This window comes from Tiliqua scincoides, chromosome 2 (genome assembly GCF_035046505.1).
Source record: "Tiliqua scincoides isolate rTilSci1 chromosome 2, rTilSci1.hap2, whole genome shotgun sequence".
In the NCBI taxonomy this organism is placed as follows: Eukaryota; Metazoa; Chordata; class Lepidosauria; order Squamata; family Scincidae; genus Tiliqua; species Tiliqua scincoides.
Window position 1 is genome coordinate 307641 of NC_089822.1, and position 26383 is coordinate 334023.

The 26383-nt window shown below is 53.3% G+C and overlaps 1 protein-coding gene across 1 annotated transcript in view; it reads right to left on the reverse strand.

The window, feature by feature from the left end:
• LOC136640555 (phospholipid-transporting ATPase ID-like) overlaps positions 1–18263 on the reverse strand; it is an 81703-nt gene extending 63440 nt beyond the window's left edge. Inside the window, 2 exon segments of the mRNA XM_066615697.1 lie at positions 8543–8621; positions 18017–18263. Of these exon segments, the coding sequence (XP_066471794.1) occupies positions 8543–8585 (43 nt within the window). The 5' untranslated portion in view covers positions 8586–8621; positions 18017–18263.
• Positions 18264–26383: the final 8120 nt, after the last annotated feature.

The window sequence follows — 26383 nt, forward strand, 5'->3', positions numbered from 1 at the left end:
TCCTTATGAGGAAAGGCTACGGCGTTTGGGCCTCTTCAGCCTAGAAAAGAGACGCTTGAGGGGGGACATGATTGAGACATACAAAATTATGCAGGGGATGGACAGAGTGGATAGGGAGATGCTCTTTACACTCTCACATAATACCAGAACCAGGGGACATCCACTAAAATTGAGTGTTGGGCGGGTTAGGACAGACAAAAGAAAATATTTCTTTACTCAGCGCGTGGTCGGTCTGTGGAACTCCTTGCCACAGGATGTGGTGCTGGCGTCTAGCCTAGACGCCTTTAAAAGGGAATTGGATGAGTTTCTGGAGGAAAAATCCATTATGGGATACAAGCCATGATGTGTATGCGCAACCTCCTGATTTTAGGAATGGGTTAAGTCAGAATGCCAGATGTAGGGGAGAGCACCAGGATGAGGTCTCTTGTTATCTGGTGTGCTCCCTGGGGCATTTGGTGGGCCGCTGTGAGATACAGGAAGCTGGACTAGATGGGCCTATGGCCTGATCCAGTGGGGCTGTTCTTATGTTCTTATGTTCTAAGACCCGGGAAGGCAGTAATGTCAGATGAGGCAGAGGGAGACTCCTGAACTAGAGCGGCTCAGTGGCTGGACAGTAATATCACCCACCCATCCCAGACAATACCCTGTTCTAGGATGGGGTAGTGGCCCAACGCTTTGGTCAGGGCAGATGTTTTACCTGTGTCAGAGCACAGGCCCAGTCCACAGGTAGATGCCTCCAAGAACAAGGCTGGCCAAGAGCCAACCAGCCAGACTCTGGGGCACTGCTGCCAGGCAGGCTGAGGGGCATTGATGGCTCCAGGTCCCAGGGATCCATTCTCAGTTTGCATAGAGCAGAACTAAATCGAACTCCTCACTGGCTCCGTTCCAGAGAAGCAAAGGCCTTTTCCTGCCTCTGATGTATTTCATGTGTGCTGGAAATGGGAGCTTCTGCTGCTTCTGCAGAGCCCTGCCCGCTCAGCTGCTGTCTCTGAAGACTGGTGGGTCCGACTCCATAGAATCTCTATGGGTCAAATTACCAGGCCTGAGGAGGGATGTAATACTGGGAGCATGCTATCGCCCTCCAGACCAAAAACCAGAAGGGGACCTTGAAATGAGGAAACCGATCAGGGAGGTGACAAGGAGGGACAGGGTTGTAATCATGGGGGACTTAAGAACATAAGAACAGCCCCACTGGATCAGGCCATAGGCCCATCTAGTCCAGCTTTCTGTATCTCACAGTGGCCCACCAAATGCCCCAGGGAGCACACCAGATAACAAGAGACCTCATCCTGGTGCCCTCCCTTGCGTCTGACATAGCCCATTTCTACAATCAGGAGGTTGCACATACGCATCGTGGCTTGTACCCCATAATGGATTTTTCGTCCCAAAACTTGTCCAATCCCCTTTCAAAGCCATCCAGGCCAGATGCCGTCACCACATCCTGTGGCAAGGAGTTCCACATACCAACCACACACTGAGTAAAGAAATATTTTCTTTTGTCTGTCTTTTGATTTTAGAAATGGGCTATGTCGGAATGCCAGATGCAGAATGTCTGCCAGATGCAGGGGAGGCGATGTCTGCCAGATGTAGAATTCAGAATGCTAGATGCAGGGGAGGGCACCGGGATGCAGGTCTCTTGTTGTCTTGTGTACTCCCTGGGGCATCTGGTGGGCCACTGTGAGATACAGGAAGCTGGACTAGATGGGCCTGTGGCCTGATCCAGTGGGGCTGTTCTTATGTTCTTAACTACAATTCCTAGGAAGCCTTGCAGGTCTCTTGTTATCTGGTGTGCTCCCCGGGGCATTTGGTGGGCCGCTGTGAGATACAGGAAGCTGGACTAGATGGGCCTTTGGCCTGATCCAGTGGGGCTGTTCTTATGTTCTTAACTACAATTCCCAGGAAGCTTTGCAGGTCTCTTGTTGTCTGGTGTGCTCCCTGGGGCATTTGGTGGGCCGCTGTGAGATACAGGAAGCTGGACTAGATGGGCTTATGGCCTGATCCAGTGGGGCTGTTCTTATGTTCTTATGATTGGGGGGGGGGTAGTCCCAGAGCACACGCTTAGGATTGGCTTAAAATGGGCTCACAAGCCTTCAGGGTTCCTTTGCTGGCCATCTTAGCTGCAGCTCCCCACTCAGTGCACATGGGGCACTGAGCCACCACCCCAGCACAAGGGAGTGTGTCTGGACTTCTCAGAGGGCCTCCCTCCCACACTCGACAGCCTTCCAACTCTGATCCTCCAGGACTCTGCGCAGGTGAACCAGGTTCGTTTTTGTGGAAGAGGCCAAACAAGAGTTGAGGCAAGAATGTGGAGGTGCCCAGAACTCCAGCTGCCTTTGTTCTTTCTGCCCCCCACAAGCAGGATACAGGCAAGGAGCTGATTGTGCCTGGAGCTGTGTGCTCGTGGGGGGGGGCAAGCTAACCTCCTCCACACCAGGGCCTTGGCTGAAACTCCCCCCAAAGCTGCCACCAGCCATGGAGGGGGCACCTCATGGGCACACCATTAGTAAGGCCACACCTGGAGTATTGCGTCCAGTTCTGGTTGCCACATCTCAAAAAGGACATAGTGGAAATGGAAAAGGTGCAGAAGAGAACAACCAAAATGATGACTGGGCTGGGGCACCTCTTTACAAGGAACAGCTACAGCATTTGGGGCACCTCAGTTGAGAAGAAAAGCACCTGAGGGGGGACATGACTGACATATAAAATTATGCATGGGGTGGTAGAGCGAGTCTCTTTAGACTCTCACACAACACCAGAACCAGGGGACATCCAGTAAAATTGAGTGTTGGGAGAGTCAGGACAGACAAAAGAGAATATTTCTTTACCCAGCATGCAATTAGCCTGTGAAACTCCTTGCCACAGAAAGTTGTGATAGCATCTCACCTAGGTGCCTTTAAGAGGGGATTGGACAAATTTCTGGAGGAAAAGGTATGTGCAAGCTCCTGATTTTAGAAGTGGGTTGCCTCAGAATGCCAGGTGCAAGGGAGGGCACCTGGACCCAGGTTGTGTCTTGTTGTCTTGTGCGCTCCCTGAAGCATTTGGTGGGCCCCTGTGAGTGAGATACAGGAAGCTGGACTAGATGGGCCTTTGGCCTATCCAGTGGGGCTCTTCTTATGAGCTGAGAGCCCCACCATGCATGCTGTACACTCCGCAGGCTTCTTTCAAGCCAGAGCTCCGCATGGGCTGCTCTCAGAACCCCCCCCCAACAAATCAGAGCCTCCCCCCCCATTGAGAAATCAGGCTGAGAGGGAATGCCTGAATTCAAAAGGGGGGGGGAGAGCAAGGGACCTCCTTGAGTGCTGGCATCCCCAGGTTTTCCTTCGTGACATGTTCTCTTTTCCCTTCCTGTGCCAGCTCAGTCCCACACGTGTGGTGCACCAAGTCTCCCCAAACTGTGCTTTGTGCTTCCCCTTTGTGCTTCCACAGCAGGAGGAGGGTCGCTCAGCAGGCCAAGTGTCCCGCTCACTTCCGCATGGCCAGCTCCAGCAACAACAGAAGGGAGGGGCCCCACTGAGGAGGCTGCGGAATGCAGGCAAGGGAATGAAGGGTTGGCATCCGAGCCTAGACAGAAAGTGGCAGTTGGAGTGATGCAGGCAGGTGAAAGCCAAAAGCCAAACACAAATGCTAACAGACCAAATGCTTAATGAAGCTATGAGTGTATGTAGCCATTATGCTGAAACTAATCATTTATGCAAATGTTTACTTATGTTAATAATGTCAATGCAATGTTATGAATGAATTAGTTTAGAACAAAATGTTATGCTTATATGGTTTAAGAAATAGGAAAATTATGTTTAGCAATGCTTAAAACATATGAAATCTATTTTGCCCTCTCTGAAGAAGTTTAAAATAGCAAAGCTGATGGCAAACTGTAAATCAGGGGATGTTTTATTGCTAAGTTGTCGAAGCATCAGATAAGAATGAGACTGGAATTTACCAGCTGTCAGGCTAATTGGTAGGATGATGGATGAAGCTAGGCTGAACAGAGGAGTGTCTTTAAAATACACTCTCAAACTTGAATGCCTGTTTCTGAATAAAGAGCAATTTAGGGTTTAAACAAGCTTTCTTTAGAACCAAAATGTGCAAAGCTATTAGAAGGTTTCATGTCAAAAGAGTCTTGTATATGCATTTTACCAAAGCAACACCATGGTGTGTGACTGCATTTGGGGAAATGTTGCAGATCTGTGCTAATGACAGGCTACTGTGTATGTGCTTTTAATGCCTACTGAGTAGTGCCCTTAGAGTTGTAAATTAACAGAAGGTCTCTCTCTCTCTCTCTCTGGAAACTGCCAAAGCAGCACACCAAAGGTTCATAGAAATGCCAAATGAATTATGAAAGTTAGCATGTATGTTAATGGTTATAGAATACAATTAACAATATATAAGGAAGAGTGAATTTTAGCTGTTAAAAATAGTTTGATCAAAGCATGGAATACACGGAATAGTGGAAGCTAAATTGAAAAGACTTAGGTTTCAGATGTGTCTCAAATTAACCTTGAAAAGCAGATGTAGCACAGTTAATTAATCAAAAGGTAATACAAACAAGCTCATGGACTTGGAATGTAGTATAGGGTTACTCCTCACAGTTAGTAGAGGCATTCCAACTCTAGATCATGCCTGTCACCTTAATGGAACTAGATAAGATACAACATACAGAGAACTAGGGAGTAACCAGGAAATTTATATATATCTCTCTTGGTACCAAGAGCAGATAGTTGAGGTCAGAAGCAGTTTAATGAAAAGACAGTTTATCTTGTTTGACAGACAGAGATAGAGTTTGGTAGATACAAACACCTACAAATCAGCTAAGACAAGAACAGATAAGCAAAGAACATTCCTAAGAGGATCCCCTGATCTGGAAAACATCTAAGTTAACAGAGAAAGCAGGATCTAACAAAGAGAGAAGTCTCTTAAAAACCCTTGTTTGCAGGAAGAATTCAGTCTGTTTGATATTAAATCAAGTGTATATACATATTGAGAATTACAGAAGACCAAAAGTTTAGTTTATAGAAAGCCCATACTGTTTGATAGAGAGGAATTTAAACGAGTTCTGTAATAAATGGGTAAACAGTGCCATCTAGTTGTTGTTGGAACCTGTTTTTGTATAAGTATTTGCCTTATAAGGAAACTGAAACTTGAAACTGACCAATCAGATGCTTGTAAACCTGTAACCAATCCTGAGAAAGCCCCCATTTCTGATGTCATGACCTCCAGCCAATGACAGTGAGATTTTTCAGACAAAGAAGCCAGAATCCTATATAAGGCAAGGATTCACGTTGGAACATCGCTATTCTCTGGAGGCACTGAGAGTTTTCACATTGCTCCCCACTTTGGACAAGAAGTCCCTGAGAGGCCCGTTGCTGGTGTTATGTGTAAAAAAGTTGAGTTTGACTGAGGAGGACCTGAGGGAAAACTGCTGCAGGAGAGGAGGCTGCAGTACCCGTGGAGGGAAGATAGAGACTGCTGCGTGCAGAGGCCTATAAAAGGGGCTGCACAAGACTGGGCTTGAATAGACCACCAGGGAAGCCTTGCTGAGAGGAGCTTCAAGACTGAGCTGGGAGAGACCCTGCTGCTGAGAGCTGAAACCTGAGCTGAGGAGAGAGTTGCAGCAAGGAGCCCCTGGAAGAGCCACACAGAGAACCAGGGAGCAATCACCCAGCCCCTTTGCCTCAAGTCCTGCTGCCTCCCGCCTGCATAGTGCCTGCCTGCCTCAGGGAATTTGGAACTAGGTTGTGTTCTCATTTGGTTAAGGTTCCATTCTGAACAATAAAGGCCTTAAACCTTTCGTTGGTGTCAGTAGTCTCTTTGGTCCTGTGTAACACTGGCAACGAAATAAAGCTTGCAGACGATCACCACTCTTGCCTACTGAGTTTGCTTTTGAACTTTGCTCTTGACCTTGCAACAGGAGGGCGAGAGGAGAGGAAGGGGCCACAGAAGCCCTTGAGTGGAAGGAGGAAAGTCACCCACCAGGGATCTCACTGGCCTCAGCCTGCGCTCTCACCTTCTGTGCTGATGAGCCTGCTGGGCTGCCTCCCTTTGTGAAAGAGGTGACTTGGGGGGGGGGGGGTTGCTGGCTGTTTCTCCAGGGACAGAAAACAAGGGGATGGCTGTGAAGGGAAGGAGAGCCCTTCTCAGCTGGCACACCCCACCCAGTTAAAGGGACAGAAACAGCACTTTGGGCAGGCAGGAGTGAGGGGAGGCGCCTGGCATGCGTGCCTCAGCAGGGCCATCTATCTTGTCAGGCCAACATCAGGTCCACTCACTGTTCGTACCATCCGTGTGTGCGTACACAACCAGGCAAGACAGCCAGAGAAGGATCACCTGCCACTGGTTGTGCGAGTGGTGTCCCCCTGCAGCCAGGAGACGGAGTGGGGCAGGGGGAGCAAGGCGGGGGGTTGCACTAGTCAGACAACTCACTCATCTGAATCACATCCCTCTGGAAATCATCTGTTGCTGTAACTTCCATCAGTGGTGGCTCCACTAATGGGGCCAGGCCTGGGAGCCCCTGCCCCCACAAGGGCCCACAGCCATGTCGGGGAATCCCTCAGGCAGTGGCTCTGCTCCCCCCACCACTGCAGAGGCGCAGGGAGCAGCAGAGGCAACCTTCTTCTCTTTCCTGGGCACCACGCTGCAACTTCGGGCATCCTGACTCCGGACACCGGCGTACTCGGGAAGACAGACAGCAGGCTGCCACTGCCACTGCTCCCCACTGCCTTCGCTCTGTGCCTGACCAGGTCCTTGGCAGAGGGTGGGTAAGAGTCCTCTGCCATTGTTGCTAATGGCTGCAGGTGATGCGGGAAGGAGCATTTGCACCCATGTTCCCGGGCATCATAGTGGGGATAGGGATGGGCAGCTGCAGTGTTCAAAGCATGGCTATCTCACAAAGGTGGACATCCCACGGAACATGCCCATTCCGTGAACTCAGGACGTGGGGCTGATACAATGGAGCAGGCATTACCCCACCAGGCTAAAGACAACCGTCAGCCACCTCTTGTCACCGGCACCTGAAGGCAGATTCTCCCCCCCCCCCCCCGGGAAGCAGCACGTTCTGCGAAAGAATTGACGGCCTGGTGTGTGTCGGTGGACTGGGAAGGACTCAGGCTCAGCAGCCGCAGGCTCCGTAGGGCGACTCATCACGGATGGGGATTCAGGAAGAGCAGGAAAGGGGGGGGATGTTACCTGGCTCAGAGCAAAGGCTTGAGGAAGCAGGAGACTTTGCTGACACCAGCTCTGACATCAGCTCTGAACTCGCTTCAGGCCAGGAAGGATGCACACTGACGCTGCTCAACCTCCCCACTGAGACAGAAATGAGCCACCCACCCCAGCCCCATCTGTTGCAGGAAGGAGGAGCACAAGAGCTGTCCCTCTGGAGAGGAGGGAGAGCTGAGATGCCTTGGGGTTACCGGCGAGTCTGGCTCAGAAGACCCTGGCGTTCCCAAGGGCCAGTGACTTTCTGCTCTCCTTGTGCCCAGCTCTGCCTAGAGGGGGAAACTGCTCTGGCAGAACCCCAAAGGAGCATCAGAGGGCTTGGTGAGACCTCATGTTTCCCCACCCCTCACACATGTACTGGAAGCCACAGTTCTGCCAGAAACATGCAGAGGCTTTGCTGTTGGCCCCGGCAGCCCAGGCCCACTACTTCTCCCTGGTGAAAATGCAAGCACCCCTCTCCCAAGATCTTCAGGGCCAGCCTTAGGAGCTTCGGGGCCAAATGCAAAACATTTTTGTGGAGCCCCATCCCCTGCAGGGCCCCCTATTCTCCAGAATGAGTGGCTTTGCCTAGCCTGGGGCCAATAGCACCCCGTGCAAACTGTGGCACCTGGAAGTGAGTGGCAGTGATGTAACGACCCCACCAACAACTGGTTCAAGAAGAGGCCAATTTCAAGCCAGTCGGACTCAGGGCAGTTGGGAGGGCCAACCAGCAGCGACACTGCACTCGCCACACTCTCTGTGAGGCCTCGGCACGCGCGCCAGATTCCACGCCAGAGAGTCAACCACAGAGCGAGGTGCTCACTCGGTCCAGGCAGCATCTCTTTTGCTGGCTGGGCATGGTCTACCTGGCAGTGATCTCTCAGACTCAGGTAAGTGCCTTGATCTGCCGGCCGAGAGTGGGGCCCGATTTGGCCAAATTGGTCTGAAGCTGGCCCTGACAGGAGAGGTTTTACCCTATGCTCCCCAAGCACCCTGACTGGCATCAGGAGACCGGTCTGTGGGGTAAAGGGCCTTGCTTCACTGGGGTCCACTGGACGGCCAGCTGCTTTGGATGGGGGTGCAAAGGACCAGAAAGAACATGCTTTGCCTGCGCTGTGGGCAGGCTCATCATGCACTCCTTGGGGGGAGCCCGTGGAGGAAATCTCCCCATTCCAGCCCTTCCATGGTTAAGACAGCCCTCTTTTGCCTGGGCTGGGAGCATTTTAGCCTCAAGGCTGTAACCAGACCCCCAGGCAGGTGAGTGCTGCATGGCCAGGCAGCTGAACTTGGCCAACGAGCCGACAGTTCATGGGCGACAGCAGAAGCCAACAGGATGCCCCAAGCACTGGCTTACCTTTCAGCCGCTGCTTGCCAAAATATGATCCAGAGAGTGGCATCCTGGAGCCTTCTTTCAGCAGCCTCCCTTGGAGGGCCTGGAAGCCAAAAGAAAAGGTGTGTGACTGTGGCCGTCTCTCTCCCACCTGACACGGTTCTAAGCCCCCTTCTTGAGACTGCAAGCGCAGCTCATGTGGCAGGTACGGTTACACTGGCCGCCGGCTCGCCTCCGCGCCTCCAGCATAGAAGCAGGTGCAGACATCCCAGGGCCCACCATGCCTTCTGCTTTCCCTCCCTGGCAGCCTCGGGGGGGGGGGATGGAAAGGGGGTGTGCCTGTCTGCCCGGGCCCTGGAGAGCCACTGCCAGGCTGAGGGAGGTGGGCCAAGCGCAGCTGCCTCCGTGCCTCCTGCCATGAGCCTGGCTGCGCCTCACTGGGAGAAGCAGAAAGACAAGGCTTGGTCTGCACATGACACCCAGTGCTGCAGCTTGGACCCTCTGGTGCTGGGGAGGTAGTGAGAGTCTGCAGTCAGCAAAGGCCTGAAGGAGGGTGAGCAGCCCCTGAGCACTGGCAGCTGCGCATATGTGCCCTTGGTGCATGCACAAAAAGGGGACACATCCCACCTCTCCCACCATGATGCCTCTGATGATGGCAGAGCCTGCCACAGGTCCTTGCAGCCATTTGTGATGCATAATGACACGTGTGAGAACGGAGGGGGAAGCTGCCTGCACCTGAGCCGTCAAGCGCAACAGCGTCAGGCACTGACTGTCAGCAGCGCTCCAGCCTTTCAAGCAGGCATTTTGCGCTGCCTGACCTGGAGACGCCGCCAGGGATTGAGCCTGGAAGGACCTTCTGCATGCCAAGCAGGGGCCCCACATGCTGAATGACAGGGTTCACAGAGGTGAACACACAGGAACAGGAACAGGAGCAGGACAGGTTCACAGACAGGAACACGCAGAGTTCAGAGGTGTTTCACACACTGATGTACAACCACTGTAGCAAACCAGCCCGTGTACCATGTTTCGCCACTGTTCCAAGCCTGGGATCCACAGCCTGCAGATGGGGGTGAGCTGACCCTGCCTGTGTCTCAACTGATCAGACGGCAGGTGGGGCTCACTGGGAGGAGTGCCCTTCCACCAGAAACTGTTCTGTTCTGTTTCTTTGCATTCTGCATGAAATTACGCATTGATTGATACATAACATGATGGTATTATTCCTCCAAATTCTGAGTTCCAGAATGGAACCAGACTGCTGGCGCATAACATTAAAAAGGTGGCAGAGCAGCTTTTAAACTGATCCCTGGGGGAAGGCCGACAGGAGCCGAGGGGCATCCGGTTCGGGACTCCTCATCCCTATGGGATGAGGATGGGGAGGTTAGAGAACAACAAGACAAAGGCAGGGTAGGAGAAGAAATTGGGAAAGGTAGGGAGATGGGATGTGATAGACAGTTTGGCACAATGAGAGGATGCGGGGACAAAGGAGCGAATAAGCAGCCCATCCTGGGGCATTCCGTGTATAAATGCTTTTATGCGAATGCCCGAAGTCTACGAGCAAAGGTGGGAGAACTGGAATGTCTGGTGACAAGGGAAAATATTGACATAGTGGGCATAACGGAAACCTGGTGGAATGCGGAGAATCAGTGGGATACCGCAATCCCGGGCTATAAACTCTACAGGAGGGACAGGCAGGGGCGTGTTGGAGGTGGGGTTTATGTTTATGTTAAGGAAGGGATAGAATCCAGCAAAGTAGAGATTGAAGGTGGGTTCGACTCCACCGTAGAATCTCTGTGGGTTAAATTACCAGGCTTGAGCAGCGATGTAATACTGGGGGTGTGCTATCGTCCTCCAGACCAGAAATCTGATGGGGACCTTGAAATGAGGAAACAGATCAGGGAGGTGACAAGGAAGGACAGGGTTGTAATCATGGGGGACTTCAATTATCCTCATATTGACTGGGTCAATTTGTGTTCTGGTCACGATAAGGAAACCGGATTTCTTGACGTGCTAAATGACTGTGGCTTAGATCAGCTAGTCACGGAGCCCACCAGAGGACAGGTGACTCTGGATTTAATTTTGTGCGGTACGCAGGACCTGGTTAGAGATGTAAACGTTACTGAGCCATTGGGGAACAGTGATCATGCTGCGATCCGTTTTGACGTGCACGTTGGGGGAAGAATACCAGGCAAATCTCTAACAAAAACCCTTGACTTCCGACCGGCGGACTTCCCTCAAATGAGGAGGCTGGTTAGAAGGAGGTTGAAAGGGAGGGTAAAAAGAGTCCAGTCTCTCCAGAGTGCATGGAGGCTGCTTAAAACAACAGTAATAGAGGCCCAGCAGAGGTGTATACCGCAAAGAAAGAAGGGTTCCACTAAATCCAGGAGAGTGCCCGCATGGCTAACCAGCCAAGTTAGAGAGGCTGTGAAGGGCAAGGAAGCTTCCTTCCGTAAATGGAAGTCTTGCCCTAATGAAGAGAATAAAAAGGAACATAAACTGTGGCAAAAGAAATGTAAGAAGGTGATAGGGGAGGCCAAGCGAGACTATGAGGAATGCATGGCCAGCAACATTAAGGGGAATAATAAAAGCTTCTTCAAATATGTTAGAAGCAGGAAACCCGCCAGAGAAGCGGTTGGCCCTCTGGATGGTGAGGGAGGGAAAGGGGAGATAAAAGGAGACTTAGAGATGGCAGAGAAATTAAATGAGTTCTTTGCATCTGTCTTCACGGCAGAAGACCTCGGGCAGATACCGCTGCCCGAACGGCCCCTCCTAACCGAGGAGTTAAGTCAGATAGAGGTTAAAAGAGAAGATGTTTCAGACCTCATTGATAAATTAAAGATCAATAAGTCACCGGGCCCTGATGGCATACACCCAAGGGTTATTAAGGAATTGAAGAATGAAGTTGCAGATCTCTTGACTAAGGTATGCAACTTGTCCCTCAAAACGGCCACGGTACCAGAAGATTGGAGGATAGCAAATGTCACACCTATTTTTAAAAAGGGAAAGAGGGGGGACCCGGGAAACTATAGGCCGGTCAGCCTAACATCCATACCGGGTAAGATGGTGGAATGCCTCATCAAAGATAGGATCTCAAAACACATAGACGAACAGGCCTTGCTGAGGGAGAGTCAGCATGGCTTCTGTAAGGGTAAGTCTTGCCTCACAAACCTTATAGAATTCTTTGAAAAGGTCAACAGGCATGTGGATGCGGGAGAACCCGTGGACATTATATATCTGGACTTTCAGAAGGCGTTTGACACGGTCCCTCACCAAAGGCTACTGAAAAAACTCCACAGTCAGGGAATTAGAGGACAGGTCCTCTCCTGGATTGAGAACTGGTTGGAGGCCAGGAAGCAGAGAGTGGGTGTCAATGGGCAATTTTCACAATGGAGAGAGGTGAAAAGCGGTGTGCCCCAAGGATCTGTCCTGGGACCGGTGCTTTTCAACCTCTTCATAAATGACCTGGAGACAGGGTTGAGCAGTGAAGTGGCTAAGTTTGCAGATGACACCAAACTTTTCCGAGTGGTAAAGACCAGAAGTGATTGTGAGGAGCTCCAGAAGGATCTCTCCAGACTGGCAGAATGGGCAGCAAAATGGCAGATGCGCTTCAATGTCAGTAAGTGTAAAGTCATGCACATTGGGGCAAAAAATCAAAACTTTAGATATAGGCTGATGGGTTCTGAGCTGTCTGTGACAGATCAGGAGAGAGATCTTGGGGTGGTGGTGGACAGGTCGATGAAAGTGTCGACCCAATGTGCGGCGGCAGTGAAGAAGGCCAATTCTATGCTTGGGATCATTAGGAAGGGTATTGAGAACAAAACGGTTAGTATTATAATGCCGTTGTACAAATCTATGGTAAGGCCACACCTGGAGTATTGTGTCCAGTTCTGGTCGCCGCATCTCAAAAAAGACATAGTGGAAATGGAAAAGGTGCAAAAGAGAGCGACTAAGATGATTACGGGGCTGGGGCACCTTCCTTATGAGGAAAGGCTACGGCGTTTGGGCCTCTTCAGCCTAGAAAAGAGACGCTTGAGGGGGGACATGATTGAGACATACAAAATTATGCAGGGGATGGACAGAGTGGATAGGGAGATGCTCTTTACACTCTCACATAATACCAGAACCAGGGGACATCCACTAAAATTGAGTGTTGGGCGGGTTAGGACAGACAAAAGAAAATATTTCTTTACTCAGCGCGTGGTCGGTCTGTGGAACTCCTTGCCACAGGATGTGGTGCTGGCGTCTAGCCTAGACGCCTTTAAAAGGGGATTGGACGAGTTTCTGGAGGAAAAATCCATTATGGGGTACAAGCCATGATGTGTATGCGCAACCTCCTGATTTTAGGAATGGGTTAAGTCAGAATGCCAGATGTAGGGGAGAGCACCAGGATGAGGTCTCTTGTTATCTGGTGTGCTCCCTGGGGCATTTGGTGGGCCGCTGTGAGATACAGGAAGCTGGACTAGATGGGCCTATGGCCTGATCCAGTGGGGCTGTTCTTATGTTCTTATGTTCTTATGAGTTTAGTGATTTTGAAAACTTGTAGAGTCTGTAGAGTGTGACACACACACACACACACACACACACACACACACACACACACACGTGTCAACTTACTAACACCTTATGGCAGCAGTTCTCAAACTTTTAGCACTGGGACCCACTTTTTAGAATGACCATCTGTCCAGGACCCATTGGAAGTGATGCTATGGTCAGAAGTGACAACATCAGGCAAATTAAAATAAATAATTATAAATAATTAAATTTAAAAAAAAATTAAATAAGGGGGAACCAGTCCTGTTTCACCAAGTGAATTTTCTCTGTCGTCTGCCTGCAATAATAACCCCCCCCTAAAGAATCAGTGAGATTTCCAGCCCTCCCAGTGCCCAGTTTAAAGTTCTTCTATTTCAAGCATATCAAGATAAAGACCTACCTGGCTTTACAAGTGCAAAATAGAAAACTTTCCCCTTACCAGTTCAAGCCTCTTTTTTTGTCCTTTCTAGTGGGGGGGGGGGGGAGGCTGCCTTCTGGAGCTTTTGTTGCGCTCCAGTTCCATCGGATCGGGACCATGTCCTCACATTCCCCTTTGACTGAGCTGATCACAAGTCAAGGCACATCTGCCTACTCGCGAGTAAATGCTACCAGGAGGCTGTTTCACTGTCCCTAGGGCTCAATACATTTGCAGCTGGGAGGGAGAGAGGGACCTCCTTCTCAAGTGTTTTTGGGGGCTGCATTCATTGGATCAGGACCATTCTGACTTTGTTGGAGTCCTCTCAGCCCGCCCTTTCCGACAGACTAAGGCAAGTTCGCCTAACCACAAGTAAACACGGCCACATGGCTTTGTTTCGCTTTCCATAGGGCTCAATACATTCGCAGCTGGGAGGGAGAGACCTCCTTCTCAGTGTTTTTTGGGGCTGCATTCATTGGATCAGGACCATTCTGGTGTCTTTGGAATCCTCTCAGCCTGCCCTTTCCGACGGTTTCACTTTCAGTTTCACTTTCCATAGGACTCCAGGCATTTTTTCCTTCCGGTTTTTTGGCCATAACTTTTGAAGGAAAGGAGCTATTTCGCTCTGGTTTTTTGCATTGCATTCCGCTGGAAATTCTGCATCCAACAGTGTATGGCATGACGGGGTTGCTCAGCAAACCACAATTTTAGTGCATCATCCCCCAGTGCGCATCACCTGGTGCAGCCCGCACCCCCCTAGCGACGCCACTGCCTGAGGGGGGACATGATTGATACATACAAAGTTATGCAGGGGTTGGATTCAGCGATGCTCTTTTCCCACTTGCATAACACATCCACGAAAGTTGAGTGTTGGGAGAGTTCGGACAGACAGAAGAAAATATTTCTTTACCCAGCGTGTAATGCTTTCAACATGGTCTGTGGCAACCGAGGAGGAGGAGCTGCTGGAGGCATGGTGTGACTCGACCGAAGGCTCCAGAAGGCAGCCAGGCACCACCCTCTCCAGCCCCACCATGCTTGCTCACAAGATGGTTTGCCGGGGGGGGGGAGCAGTGTTGCACTGGCAGGGGTCTCATCTTTTGTGGGGCTCAGGCGTGTGGCCTGCAAGTGTGACAGGCTGGAGCTGTCCCATACTCCCCCGTCTGCTGCCCCGAACTTCAAGGAAATTGGGAAGCAGCCAGGGCCTGCCAGAGGACATGAGGGGGCGTCACTGCCCTGAGCAGTTCCTCAAACTCTCAGAGCCTCCCAAGGAAACACAGTGAGAGGCCATCAGCCCTGGAGCTCAGCCAAGCCAGCTCTGGCTGTTTTCCCTGCCGGCTGTTTCCGGAGAGGGGGTGCGTGTCGGGTCAGGGCTGTGCTGTGTGTGGGAGGGAGGGAGCTATGCTCCACACACTGCATGCAACTCCCTGCTGAAGGCCCCTGACAAAAGCACAGGGCCCTGGCAGGCCGCCCCACTCTCCTTGCAGCCCCGGGTTCCACAGGCAGGTGGACGAGCCACGGCCTCATCTCAGGCTGACCTGCATGCAGGCGTTCCCCTCTCTGCCCAGTTTTGCTGTGCTGCAGACCCCCCCTCCCCCCGCAGAGCAACACAAGGCCAAGGCATCGCCAGAAATGGGACCCGGTTGTCGGAGCATCCAGGAAGGCTCTGGTAGCGCCGTGAGCAGAGGAGAAGTGCTCCGCTGCCCCAGTCCGGCCAGGGCTACACTAGCTCACTCGCCTCGCTATCTCTGCTGAGAGAGAAGCAGACTGAAAGCCCCTTGCCCAGGCAGAGCTGAGGGCAGAACATGGAGGCTGGGACAATCGCTGCCAAGACAGTTCCGCCCCCCAAAAAGAGGCACCAACCGGTCATACCATCCATTTCACTGATTCGGGTGCAGGAAAGGCTCTTTTCAGGCACAGTGGATTGACTGCACACTGTCCCAGCAGCCCAGCCCAGCCCAGCCCAGCCATCCCTCCTCTTGTCATAGGACAATCTGCTACACACCTGTGTTAAGAGCCCTTCCAGAGAGCTGCATAAAAGCTTGCAGATATGCCCGTGAAGCCAGAATGGCCTGTGCCTTGGGTCAACAGACAGTGTGCCCCCTTGGCACTCCTCACATTGCTCCTGAAAGACCCCTGCAATGCTCACTTCCAAGAGGCAGCTTCGGGGCTCAAGCTCACCCAAAAGCCAGCACTCGATTCATGATGCAAAGCAATGGACTGGCACACGCAGAAGTACTCAGAATTGCAAAGTCCTAAACAAAAGCATGGTGGCTGCGCTTCTGGGGTGCAAGGCCAGGTCCACAAACCACTGAATACTGTGAGAATGAGGCCCACAAGAGAACATGGTCTGAGGGGCCGAGCAGATCAGCCTGGCAGAGGTGGCAGCAAATGGATGTGAGCCGACAGGCCAGGAGCTCCAGGAGGCCAGAGACAGGGCGTGGAAGAGCAAAAGGGGGGCCTGAGAGAAGGGGAGTGGGGCCAGGCCTCAGAAGCTGGAGGCAGGGGCCAGAGAAAAGGAAGGGTGGAGGAAGGGAGCAGAAGGCAAAGCAGACTCACGGGCAGGGACGTGGGTCAAGCCCCCCCCCCCCGCAGTTGTTCACTCCAGTGAGCCAGCCACGCACAACACTTTGCACACTCTGGAGGGGCCTTGACTCTCCTCCACAGGCCAAGGGGCAGGAGCTGCCACCTGGGACAGGATTCCTCCTTCTTGCTCATCTTGAAAAGGGCTACCCTGCCCTCCTCCTCCTCCAGCTGAGATGGCTTCCCAAACACAATCACACACACCAGCGGGCACAGTCAGCCATTCAGAATGAGGGCCGGGCAGTGCCAGCACAGGGCAGCAAAGGCTTCCCAGGAAAGGAAAGCAGAGACCGGCAGCAAGGGAGGGTGGTGCACCTCCCAGGGGGCCAAGTTCCATGCGGTGGAGCCATAACAGAGGAGGCTTCCTCACAGGTCACTGCCAAGCACGCCATGGCAGACGGTGGGAGGACCCAAGAGAGTTTCCCTGAGAGACCACCCAGGGTGGGCAGACTTGGGGGAGGAGAAGATCCTTGAGATATTTTGGTCCTAAGCCTGGAGGTTCAGCACCCAAAAGGGGGAGGACAACCCCGCAGCAAGGCAGGTCCCACACCAAGAGGGGAAGGCAAACCTGGCCAGCCCTGCAAGTCTCCCTCTTCTTACGGGGGGGGGGGGGAGGGTTGGCTGGCTGAGGAGGACCATGGTCAGGGTGACACCACTGCAGCCCACAAGGCAGCAGGCTGAGCTGGTGGCAGAATCTTCTGACTTGGGCAAGCTGGCAGGGGCAGGGACTGATCTGGCCGCAGAGAGCAAAGTGAGGAGTGCCCAGAGACAGAGGTTTGCTTCTCTGCCTGTGCAGGGCTCCAGCTGGTCCTGTCTGCCGTGCTGGGAAGGGAGAAGCAGAGACAGCTGCTGCCAGCAGCACGTGGAAGCACAGGGTGGGGCTGGGCACTTACTTCGCGGATTCCTCCGCTGGGGGCAGCATTGATGCGCTGTGGCCCTCAGGAGGAGCCCTCAGAGTGTGGTGGCCAAGCACCTGTCACTGCTGGCTTTTTGAAGTGGTGCTTGTTGATTGGCAGCCTGGCATTTTCCAGCCACCTTCAGTGGTTCCGTTTGGACCAGAGAGGGGAGACCTGCTTATTCATCAGCGTGTTGTGAAATGAGGCTCTGCCTCCTCGGCTTCTGGTCTGAAGAGACCTCTGCCCGCTCTTCAAAGAACCCTCAACACTGCTGCTTCTGGAGTGCCACCCTCTGGGCACAGCAGGACCACCTGCTGTCGAACAGGGTCAGGAGCATTTTGGACACTGGTGCAGTGCGACACCAATGCGTCCCGCGTCCCCCCCCGATGCAAGTTGCCTTCAGAGACAGTTGCCTGTGCTGATCTCTGCAGAGACCTCCAGGGTGGCGACAGGTCATGGGGCGCCTGAGGGGTACCAGGATTTGCCACAAGCCACACCCTGCCCTGGCAGCGCTCTCTGTGGTGCTGCTGTTGTGGTGCCTGCCCAGTCCCAGCCCTGTAGCCCCAAGCGAGGACCATGAAGGAGAACAGCCACAACGGGCAGGTGACCGGCTGCGGCCAGAGGGGGAGACCCCTCCCAAGTCCCTGGAAGCACAGCTGCACAGGCAGGCCAGCGGGAGGGGCTCTGGCAGTCTTCCAGGGAAGAAAATTCTCTGCCTGGAGAATTGCTGGCACTCTAGTTGGCCCAAGTGGCACCACGCCTGCCACCCGAGCTGGGAGCCACTCCAGAAACCTGGCTTAACTTCTGCTCTGCCCTGAGCTTCTCAGGAAGGCAGGCTCCCCCCATTGCTTCCTTCAGGGTTGTCCAGGAAGGGCAGCATCCTTGTGGGCCTGGTGTCTACTCCTAACCCAAGGGGGCAGGGAGAAGCAAAGAGCCAAAGGCTGCTGTGGGTACAGCTCAGGTCGCTCCACCTTATGAAGCCAGCTGGGTTGGCCCTCCTGGGGCTTTTTGTCCCTTGAAAAGTGGCCAGGGTGGAGCTGACAGGACGGGAAGCAAGTCAGAAAATGAGGGCCATCTTACCGTCGAAGGCTCCTGCAAGTCCCAGAAACAGAGCTGCTCACTTCCTCCATGGTCCTTCCCAACTTCCAGAGACGTCAGGGAGGCGTCATCTCTCCCTGGCTGACTTCGCTGGGGTGGGAGAGAGTGGAGGAGCCAAGAGGAGAAATGCAGGCTTGAAATGAGGAAGCAGCCCTGCCCCAGAGTCTCCCGAGGGGGTTGCAGGCCAGACGGGGGCCGCAGCCTCCTCGGGACTCTCAGCAGAGTTGCTTCCCCTCTGCTCCACTCGGAGGGCTGGCTGGGTGCCACATGCTGCTGTCACTTTTTCCCCTGTTTCCTGTAGATAGGAAATGCGCCTTCGCTTTCTCGAACGGACCACTCCAGCTGCAAGGCGTCCAGAGACGAACAGACCCTGGACCTTGATGCCGAATTTAAGTGAAGGGACGAGCAAAGCAGAGTCATGTGTCAAGCCAGCCACGGATAAACGTGGCAGGAAGAAGGATCGCACAGACCACCTGCAGAGCCCCTTCACCCACCCTTTGACACTCACCTGGTGGCTCCCCCATTCCCTTTCCATGCTGCCACGTTTGCTTCTCAATGAAACGGCCACTGAATTCTGGAAAACCATGGAATGCAGCAGAGGTCTTCTCACAAAGTTCTTCCTGAGCAGGGCTGGAGTGGTCCCACATCCCTCCAGGCCTTGCCAGCGACTGCCTTTTGGAGCTTTGCCGATGACGTCACCACCATCATTAATGCTGCTGCAGATAGGAACTGCCTTGGGACCACACAGGTGTGAAAACAGAGGAAGGTGCCACTTGCCTACGCCTCATCTAGATGGATCAGCCATGCACGCCATGACCAAAACACAGGCACACCGGCTCCAAATCCAGACGAGGCCCTGCCCTGACCAGGAGCAGGTGGAACGCTTGCAATCCACTGGGCCCCTGGCTTGCCAGGGCCACGACCCGCCTGCAGCCCAGCCCCCACCTCAGGGCCACTGGCGTTCTCAGGTTGCAGCTGCAGAGTGAGATGGGGAGCGTCCTGCTGAGAGGGCTGGACAGGGAAGGCTCATCACTTGGTGCACAAGCACAAGTTGTGCATGGAGAAGAGCCTCCCAGGTGACACTGTGGAGTCCCCAGCAGCATCTTCTGGTTGGGAGAGGAAAAGGTTGCTGTCAGTCAGTGTCAGCAGCTCTGAGCTAGGTCGTGTGGCTTATGGCAGCTTCCCCCCATGGCTAACATGAAGCAGCAGGCACCAGGGCAGTGCGCTGCCTGGAAGAAAACCCTGCTGTGGCTGTACTCAGGGTGGGACAAATGAGTGGCAGTTGAGGGGGCAACAAGGAGGGCAAGGGGGGCTCAGGACACGTGTGCTGCGGAGGCCTTGCCAGCCTCAGGAGAAGAGCCGGGAACCCGTTTTGTGCACAGGGTCTGCCAAGTCGAACTGCAAGGTGGAGGATGCAGCTCTTGCAGAGCAGCTCACAAGACCGGCCGAGCGTGCGGTAGAGGGAGCTCCACCATGAAGCCATTCTCAGCACCGTCCGCCTGCTGAGCCAGCTGCAGCGCCCGTCTGGGTGGGTGGCCGGGCCCACTATCCAGAGCGCATGCAGTGAACACAGGACATGCACAGCTCTGCTGCGGAGCCTGTTCTCACCAGTGCTGCCTCTGCCTTGAAGAGCCCCGTGGCTCGTTCCAAGGCAGCAGCGGGCTGCTTTGCAGGGGGGGGTGAGGTCCCTGGCAGGTCTGCCCCCTCACTGTCACTATACTGCTGTTGAACTGCAGCACAGTGAAAGTGACATGAGCAAACAGGCCACATGATTGACTCATGGGAAGTTCGTCTTTCGCTGAATCAGTGGCGCAAGAGACTCTCCGCTTCGCCACCCAAAGGCCTGCCCGTCCCAGGCACCAGCTGTGCTCCGGAGGCTGCCTGCAGCCCAGCCTCACTCTCTGCACAGAGCAGGCAGCATTCAGGACTGGGGTCCTCCGTCACAACAGTGAGCATCCGGGAAAGGTGTGCCTGGGAGGGAATGGGCTAGAGCACTGGTGTAGCTAGAGGGGGGGTGGCGCACCAAGTTTGCAGGGAGCCTCACCGCAGCATGCAAGCTGCTCCTCCCTCCCCTTGGGAGCCATGTGGGCGGGGGGGAGGGGGAGAAATGGAGGCGAATGGCTCTCAAGGGGAGGGGGAGGAGCCGCTTGCACGTGGCAAGGAGGCTCCCTGCAAAACTTGGTGCGCCACCCCCCTCTAGCTACACCAGTGAACGCTTAGAGAGAGATGGGAGGCACTTGACAGGTCAGAGGAGGCCACAAGGAAGAAGCACCGTTGTGCATTAGACAACGTACAAGTTCCGTCTTTGGTTTTATTAGGAAAAAAACTGGTCATGAAATGACAGCAATAGATTGAGCAGAGGAATGAACGCGGAGACCTTCGGCTTATGACACCACCATTGGCTGAGTGATTGGTTGTGATGTTTTTGAGATGACTCCACTGCCACCTGGAGAATCTTTCCTTCTCAGCATTAAGGGCCCAGCTTTCCAGGGCAGTGGCACTTGTGCCAACAGGGTTGGTCCCTTTACTCCTCAACCCCACTCTGCATGCTATACAGTCAAGCTGCGGGACATTCCCCACTTGGCCTTTGAGCACGTGCAAATCCCACCTGCTCCTGGCTCGCCAGTTCTGCTGCCGGCTGGGGACCTGCATCTCCCCCCTCTGTGAAGGGACCCCTCGCTGTTTCGCTCTCCAGTCCTGTGGCGCACTTTCTGGAAGGATGCCAACATTACAGCAGGAATGGTCCCTCTTGCAAATCCCTTGGACAGGGTCCCAGTAGGAACCTTATTCAAAGAGAACAGGTTAAAATGGTCTGCCCCAACCACGAAAGCCACAGCCCAATCCCATCCCATGCTGGGCTGCCGTCTGGAGCGCTTTGCGACAGCAGGACAGAGTTCAACTGTCACCAAATGGCTGCAGGTGGCGTTCTGAGCATGCCGACAGAGGCCATTTTGAGAGCACTGCCACAAGAGGCAGAAGTGCGCCCTGTCCGTCACCAGACTCTTTGATGGACAGTGGTGGAGACAGGGAGGAGGGAGGAATGGGGGCGTGTAGAGGCCGCAGAAGGGCGTGAATCCAGTGGCAATGCTGCACACTGGATTCTATCCCCTCATTTTGTTGCCTCCCTACCCCCGTTCTCTCCTTAGATTTGCATCAGCCAACAGCTGGTACAGGTCCCTGGTGACCCATTGCGGAGTGGGAGGCTTGCATTTAACTATCCTTCCCCCTCCAAAGCCTCCTGGCAAGTGACAGGTGCCACTGATCAGTGGGCAGTTCCCTGCAGAAGAAAGATACGAAAAGCTCCTGGTTCCAATTTGTGCAGAATGTTCCAGTCATTTGGTATCAAGACATCACAGAGCTGGAGAATGGCAGCCAACCCTTAGGGACCGCAGGAAGTGGCCAGACTACCTGCCTGACCCCTGGCAGCAGACCACCCCTGTGGTCCAGGTGGACTTTTTTGGGTCCCATGGAGACCAAATGCTGCCAGGAAGTGGGTCAGGGGCCCCTCGCATCAGAACAGGGGGGCTCCCCTGCAGAACAGCCCCACCCTGCAAATACCCAGGGTCTGCTGGGGTACCTTCCCCACCATGCCGCGGCCTTTTGGGTTTAGAAAGACTACCAGGAGGTGGGCAGAAGGGCATGGGGCCTTTTTTCTCCCTTTCGCATAATAGTGGGATTTGGGGTCACCCAATCAGACTGATTTGCCAGCTGAAGCAGAAGGCATAGACGCAGCACTTCTCTGCACTGCCCATTCATCAGTGGCGCTCGTGGCTGTCAAGCGCAGGGGGCACTAGTTGAGGACTGGAGACATTCCTGGAGGCAGAGAGGTTTGACCTCGCTGATGAGCCACAACCGCACAGGGCTCCAAGCACGGGATGCAAGAGCAGAGGAGGTCTCCTGCTCTTCTCCGAGGCTCGGGGAGCTTCCCAGCAGTGTCTGGTTGGCCAGGATCAGAATCTGGCTGCTGCAGCCTCAGCTACTCCAGGAGGGTTTTGCAGCAGGAGGCTCTTTGGGACCTGGCCTGTGCCCACAAAGGACAACACCCCTTGGTTTGTCCAACTCAGTAGCATCCAAGACTCGCTGAGCTCTGGTGCCTACATGTGGCCCTGCCATGCAGCCACCCTCAGCTGTGCACTTGCCCACAGGGAGAGAGAAGCAGATACACCTGCACCAGTTCATCCAGCCTGCCAGGTACTTCTGCAAGCCCCATAGCTGAGGACAGTTCAAGAGGAAGAGCGGCAGCTCTGAGCCTCGCCTACTGTGGCAAGAGCAGCAGAGGTGCTCTAGATGAGCCCACGCTCTGGTTCACTTCAAGGCAGCTGCCTGTGAACTGCAAAGGGCCATCATGCCACAGTGCAGCACTTCAGGACGAGATGTGGTCCATGATGAGCCCAGCCACGAGAAGAAGAAATTTGCAGCCAGCCGCAAACACACCAGTCCCCTGGCAGGGCTGTTGAGCGGGACACAATTTGCCTGCTCCACAGTGCAGCTAGACACACATCGCCCCTTTGCCTGGCCTGGGATGCCCCTGAAGGCCTGTGTCCCTTTGAGAGGCGTAAAGGCTCAAGACCAGCTGAAGATGCAAGTGGCGCTAATTAAGGGGCGGAAGCAATCCCTTTCTCCTGCAGGCGGTTGGGAAGGAAAAGAAGGTGGAGTTGCGGTTAGGATTCCAAGCCCACCTTGACAGGAGGGAGAAGTGGGAAAATGCAAACCAAGTGAACTTCCACAAGGATAATTTTTATGTCTTTGCTTTTATGTTGTTGCTGTTTTATATTTTTAACCAGCTCTTGTAGCTTTTCAATTGTCGTTAATGGTTTTATTGTAAGTTTTAATCTGTTTTATTTTTATTATCCTCAGGGATAGCAAACCCAGCACTATCCACAAGGATGCTGGGCGACATACCAGCCCACAGCCTGTATGTTTACACAAATTTTGTGTCTGTCTCCCCACACACTCCCCTACCACCATGCTTGGGAAGTATGAGCACACATTCAGGGCTTTGGTGAACATCACTTTCCTGAACAGCTTCTCCCTCCAGCCTGGAGCTCAGCCAAGCCAGTGCTGGGAGTTCTCGTGCCAGCTATTTCCGGAGAGGAGAGGATGTGTTTGCCTGGGTGGGACTGTGGTGTGTGCATGGGAGGGGGCCACGCTCCACACATGTAGTGGGCTCAGTGCTGCTTGGGTTCAGATATCAGCAGCAAGGTCTCAGAAAGCTCCTCCCTGAAAGCAATTGTGGGCCAACCCAGATCTGTGGCTAGAAGAGCCTCCTCATCCATCCGTTTGAGCTCGCACAGAGAAACCGTCAGGAGGCTCATTGCCTAGTAGGCCAATTTCCAAAAAATGCCTGGAAACCAGGACTGATCCTTGCCCAGTCCGGCTGACAAACCTGCTAGAGGCGAGGGGGGAGGTCTTCTCCACCATGGCCCCCGCCTTTGGCCTGTGGCTGAGCCCATCTCTGTCCTCATTTTATATGGGAACTGGACACCCTACTTTTTGGATGGCGGCTATCTGTCAGGGCCAACTCAGTCAGACTTGCAGCCACACGCAGGAAGCTCCCTGCACCACTTCCTTTTTCAAAGGTACCAACATGGCGGCGGGGGGGGTACAATTTGGATTGGGGTCATTGTTCAGGAGGATGGGGGGGGTTATACTCAACTGCAGGTGGATGTCCTGGCCCCAATGTGCCAGGAAGCATGGGTGAGAAAAATGGATGGGATTTAAGCTGGGGCCTGGTGCACAGGGAAGAGGGGAAAGGACCCTCCCCTGCTGCTCATCTGGAACCCTCCCCCCACGGGCTACTTTTTGAGAAAGAGAAAGTCTTTCGGATTGGCACCCACAGGGCTCCCCGTTGCTTTTCCTCAGATGCTGAAGGGCAGTGACCCTTCATGGTAAAGTCTCTAAGAAGTCCCAACAAGACTCCAAATCTGCAGCCCGCCACAGCCCAGCAAGGCTCAGTTTGCAAACACTTCCTAAGGCTACCTTGCCTGTGGCGCATTGCACACCAGGCAACACACATTGTTGGCAACCTTCAGTCTCGAAAGACTATGGTATCGCGCTCTGAAAGGCAACACAACATATGTGCAAAGAGCCTTCCCGAGAGTTGGAGGCATGCATGCCTTTCCTGCTGAGCTGCTGGCATTCATGGCCTGGAAGAAGACATAGGCACCTCCCCCACACACACCATTCCCCTCTCCCCCACACACCCAGCAGGATGATGTTGAAGAAATTCTCTGCAGCCGCACCTGCGGAACTGCCCCCCCCCCCCACCAACAGAGGAACGGGTGCATTTCTCAAGCAGAGAAGCCACAGACAGGAAGAGGCACCAAAGCCTGGTCAAAACCAGCCAACCGCCTCTGGGGAAACTACTCCAAGCCCACATCCAGGGAAGGAAAGTGGGATGCGCATTTGTCGCCACTCAGCTTGCTAGACCTGCAAGAGTGGGGGAAAGCCAACAGGAGCTGAGGGGCATCCGGTTCAGGACTCTTTATCCCTATGGGACGAGGATGGGGAGGTTAGAGAACAACAAGGCAAAGACAGAGTAGAAGACATCAGGAATAGAAGCATGATGGGATGCGATAGACAGTTTGGCACAGTGAGAGGATGCGGGGACAAAGGAGCTAATAAGCAGCCCATCCTGGGGGGGGGGTTCCATGTCCAAATGCTTTTATGCAAATGACCAAAGGCTCTGAGTGAAGACAGGAGAACTGGAATGTCTGGTGACTTGAGAAAGTTATGATATAGTGGGCATAATGGAAACCTGGTGGAATGCAGAGAATCAGTGGGATACCGCAATCCTGGGCTATAAACACTATAGGAGTGACAGGGAGGGACGTGTTAGAACATAAGAAGAGCCCTGCTGGATCAGGCCAGTGGGTGTTGGCCATCAGGTGTTGGAGGTGGGGGTGGTCCTTTATGTTAAAGAAGGGTAGAATCCAGCAAAGTAAACACTGAAGGCAGGTCCGACTCCACCATTGAATCTCTGTGGGTTAAATTACCAGGCCTGAGGAGCAATGTTAATACTGGGGGCGTACTATCATTCTCCAGACCAGAAACTGGAAGGGGACCTTGAAATGAGGAAACAGATCAGGGAGGTGACAAGGAGGGACAGGGTTGTAATCATGGGGGACTTCAATTATCCTCACATTGACTGGGTCAATTTGTGTTCTGGTCACAAAAAGGAGACCAGATTCCTTGACAAGCTAAATGACTGTGCCTTAGAGCAGCTAGTCATGGAGCCCACCAGAGGACAGATGACTCTGGATTTAATATTGTGCAGTACACAGGACCTGGTTAGAGATGTCAATATTACGGAGCCGTTGGGGAACAGTGATCATGCTGCGATCCGTTTTGACATGCACGTTGGGGGAAGAATACCGGGCAAATCTCTCACAAAAACCCTTGACTTCCGACAGGTGGACTTCCCTCAAATAAAGAGGTTGAAAGGGAAGGTAAAAAGAGTCCAATCTCTCCAGAGTGCATGGAGGCTGCTTAAAACAACAATAATAGAGGCCCAGCAGAAGTGTATACCGCAAGGAAGAAGGGATCGACTAAATCCAGGAGGCGCCCGCATGGCTAATGAGCCAAGTTAGAGAAGCTATAAAGGGCAAGGAAGCTTCCTTCCATAAATGGAAGTCCTGCCCTAATGAGGAGAATAAAAAGGAACATAAATTATGGCAAAAGAAATGTAAGAAAGTGATATGGGAGGCCAAGAGAGATTATGAGGAATGCATGGCCAGCAACATTAAGGGGAATAATAAAAGCTTCTTCAAATAGGTTAGAAGCAGGAATGTGCCAGAGAAGCGGTTGGCCCTCTGGATGGTGAGGGAGGGAAAGGGGAGATAAAAGGAGACTTAGAGATGGCAGAGAAATTTCTGTCTTCACGGCAGAAGACCTTGGGCAGATATAGAGAATCTCACAACACACAGACGAACAAGCCTTGCTGAGGGAGAATTAGCATGGCTTCTGTAAGGATAAGTTTTGCCTCACAAACCTTTTAGAATTCTTTGAAAAGGTCAGCAGGCATGTGGATGCGGGAGAACCCGTGGACATTATATATCTGGACTTTCAGAAGGCGTTTGACACGGTCCCTCACCAAAGGCTACTGAAAAAACTCCACAGTCAGGGAATTAGAGGGGCTGGTTCTCTCTCAATTTGGTAGGAAGGGGAGGGCTCTTGTGCTGGAGGGAACCACTTGGTTGGTGCTTTTCAACCTGTTCATAAATGACCTGGAGAAAGGGCTGAGTAGTGAGGTGGCTACGTTTGCAGACAACACCAAACTTTTCAGTGTGGTGAAGACCAGACGTGATTGTGAGGAGCTCCAGAAGGATCTCTCCAAGCTGGCAGCATGGG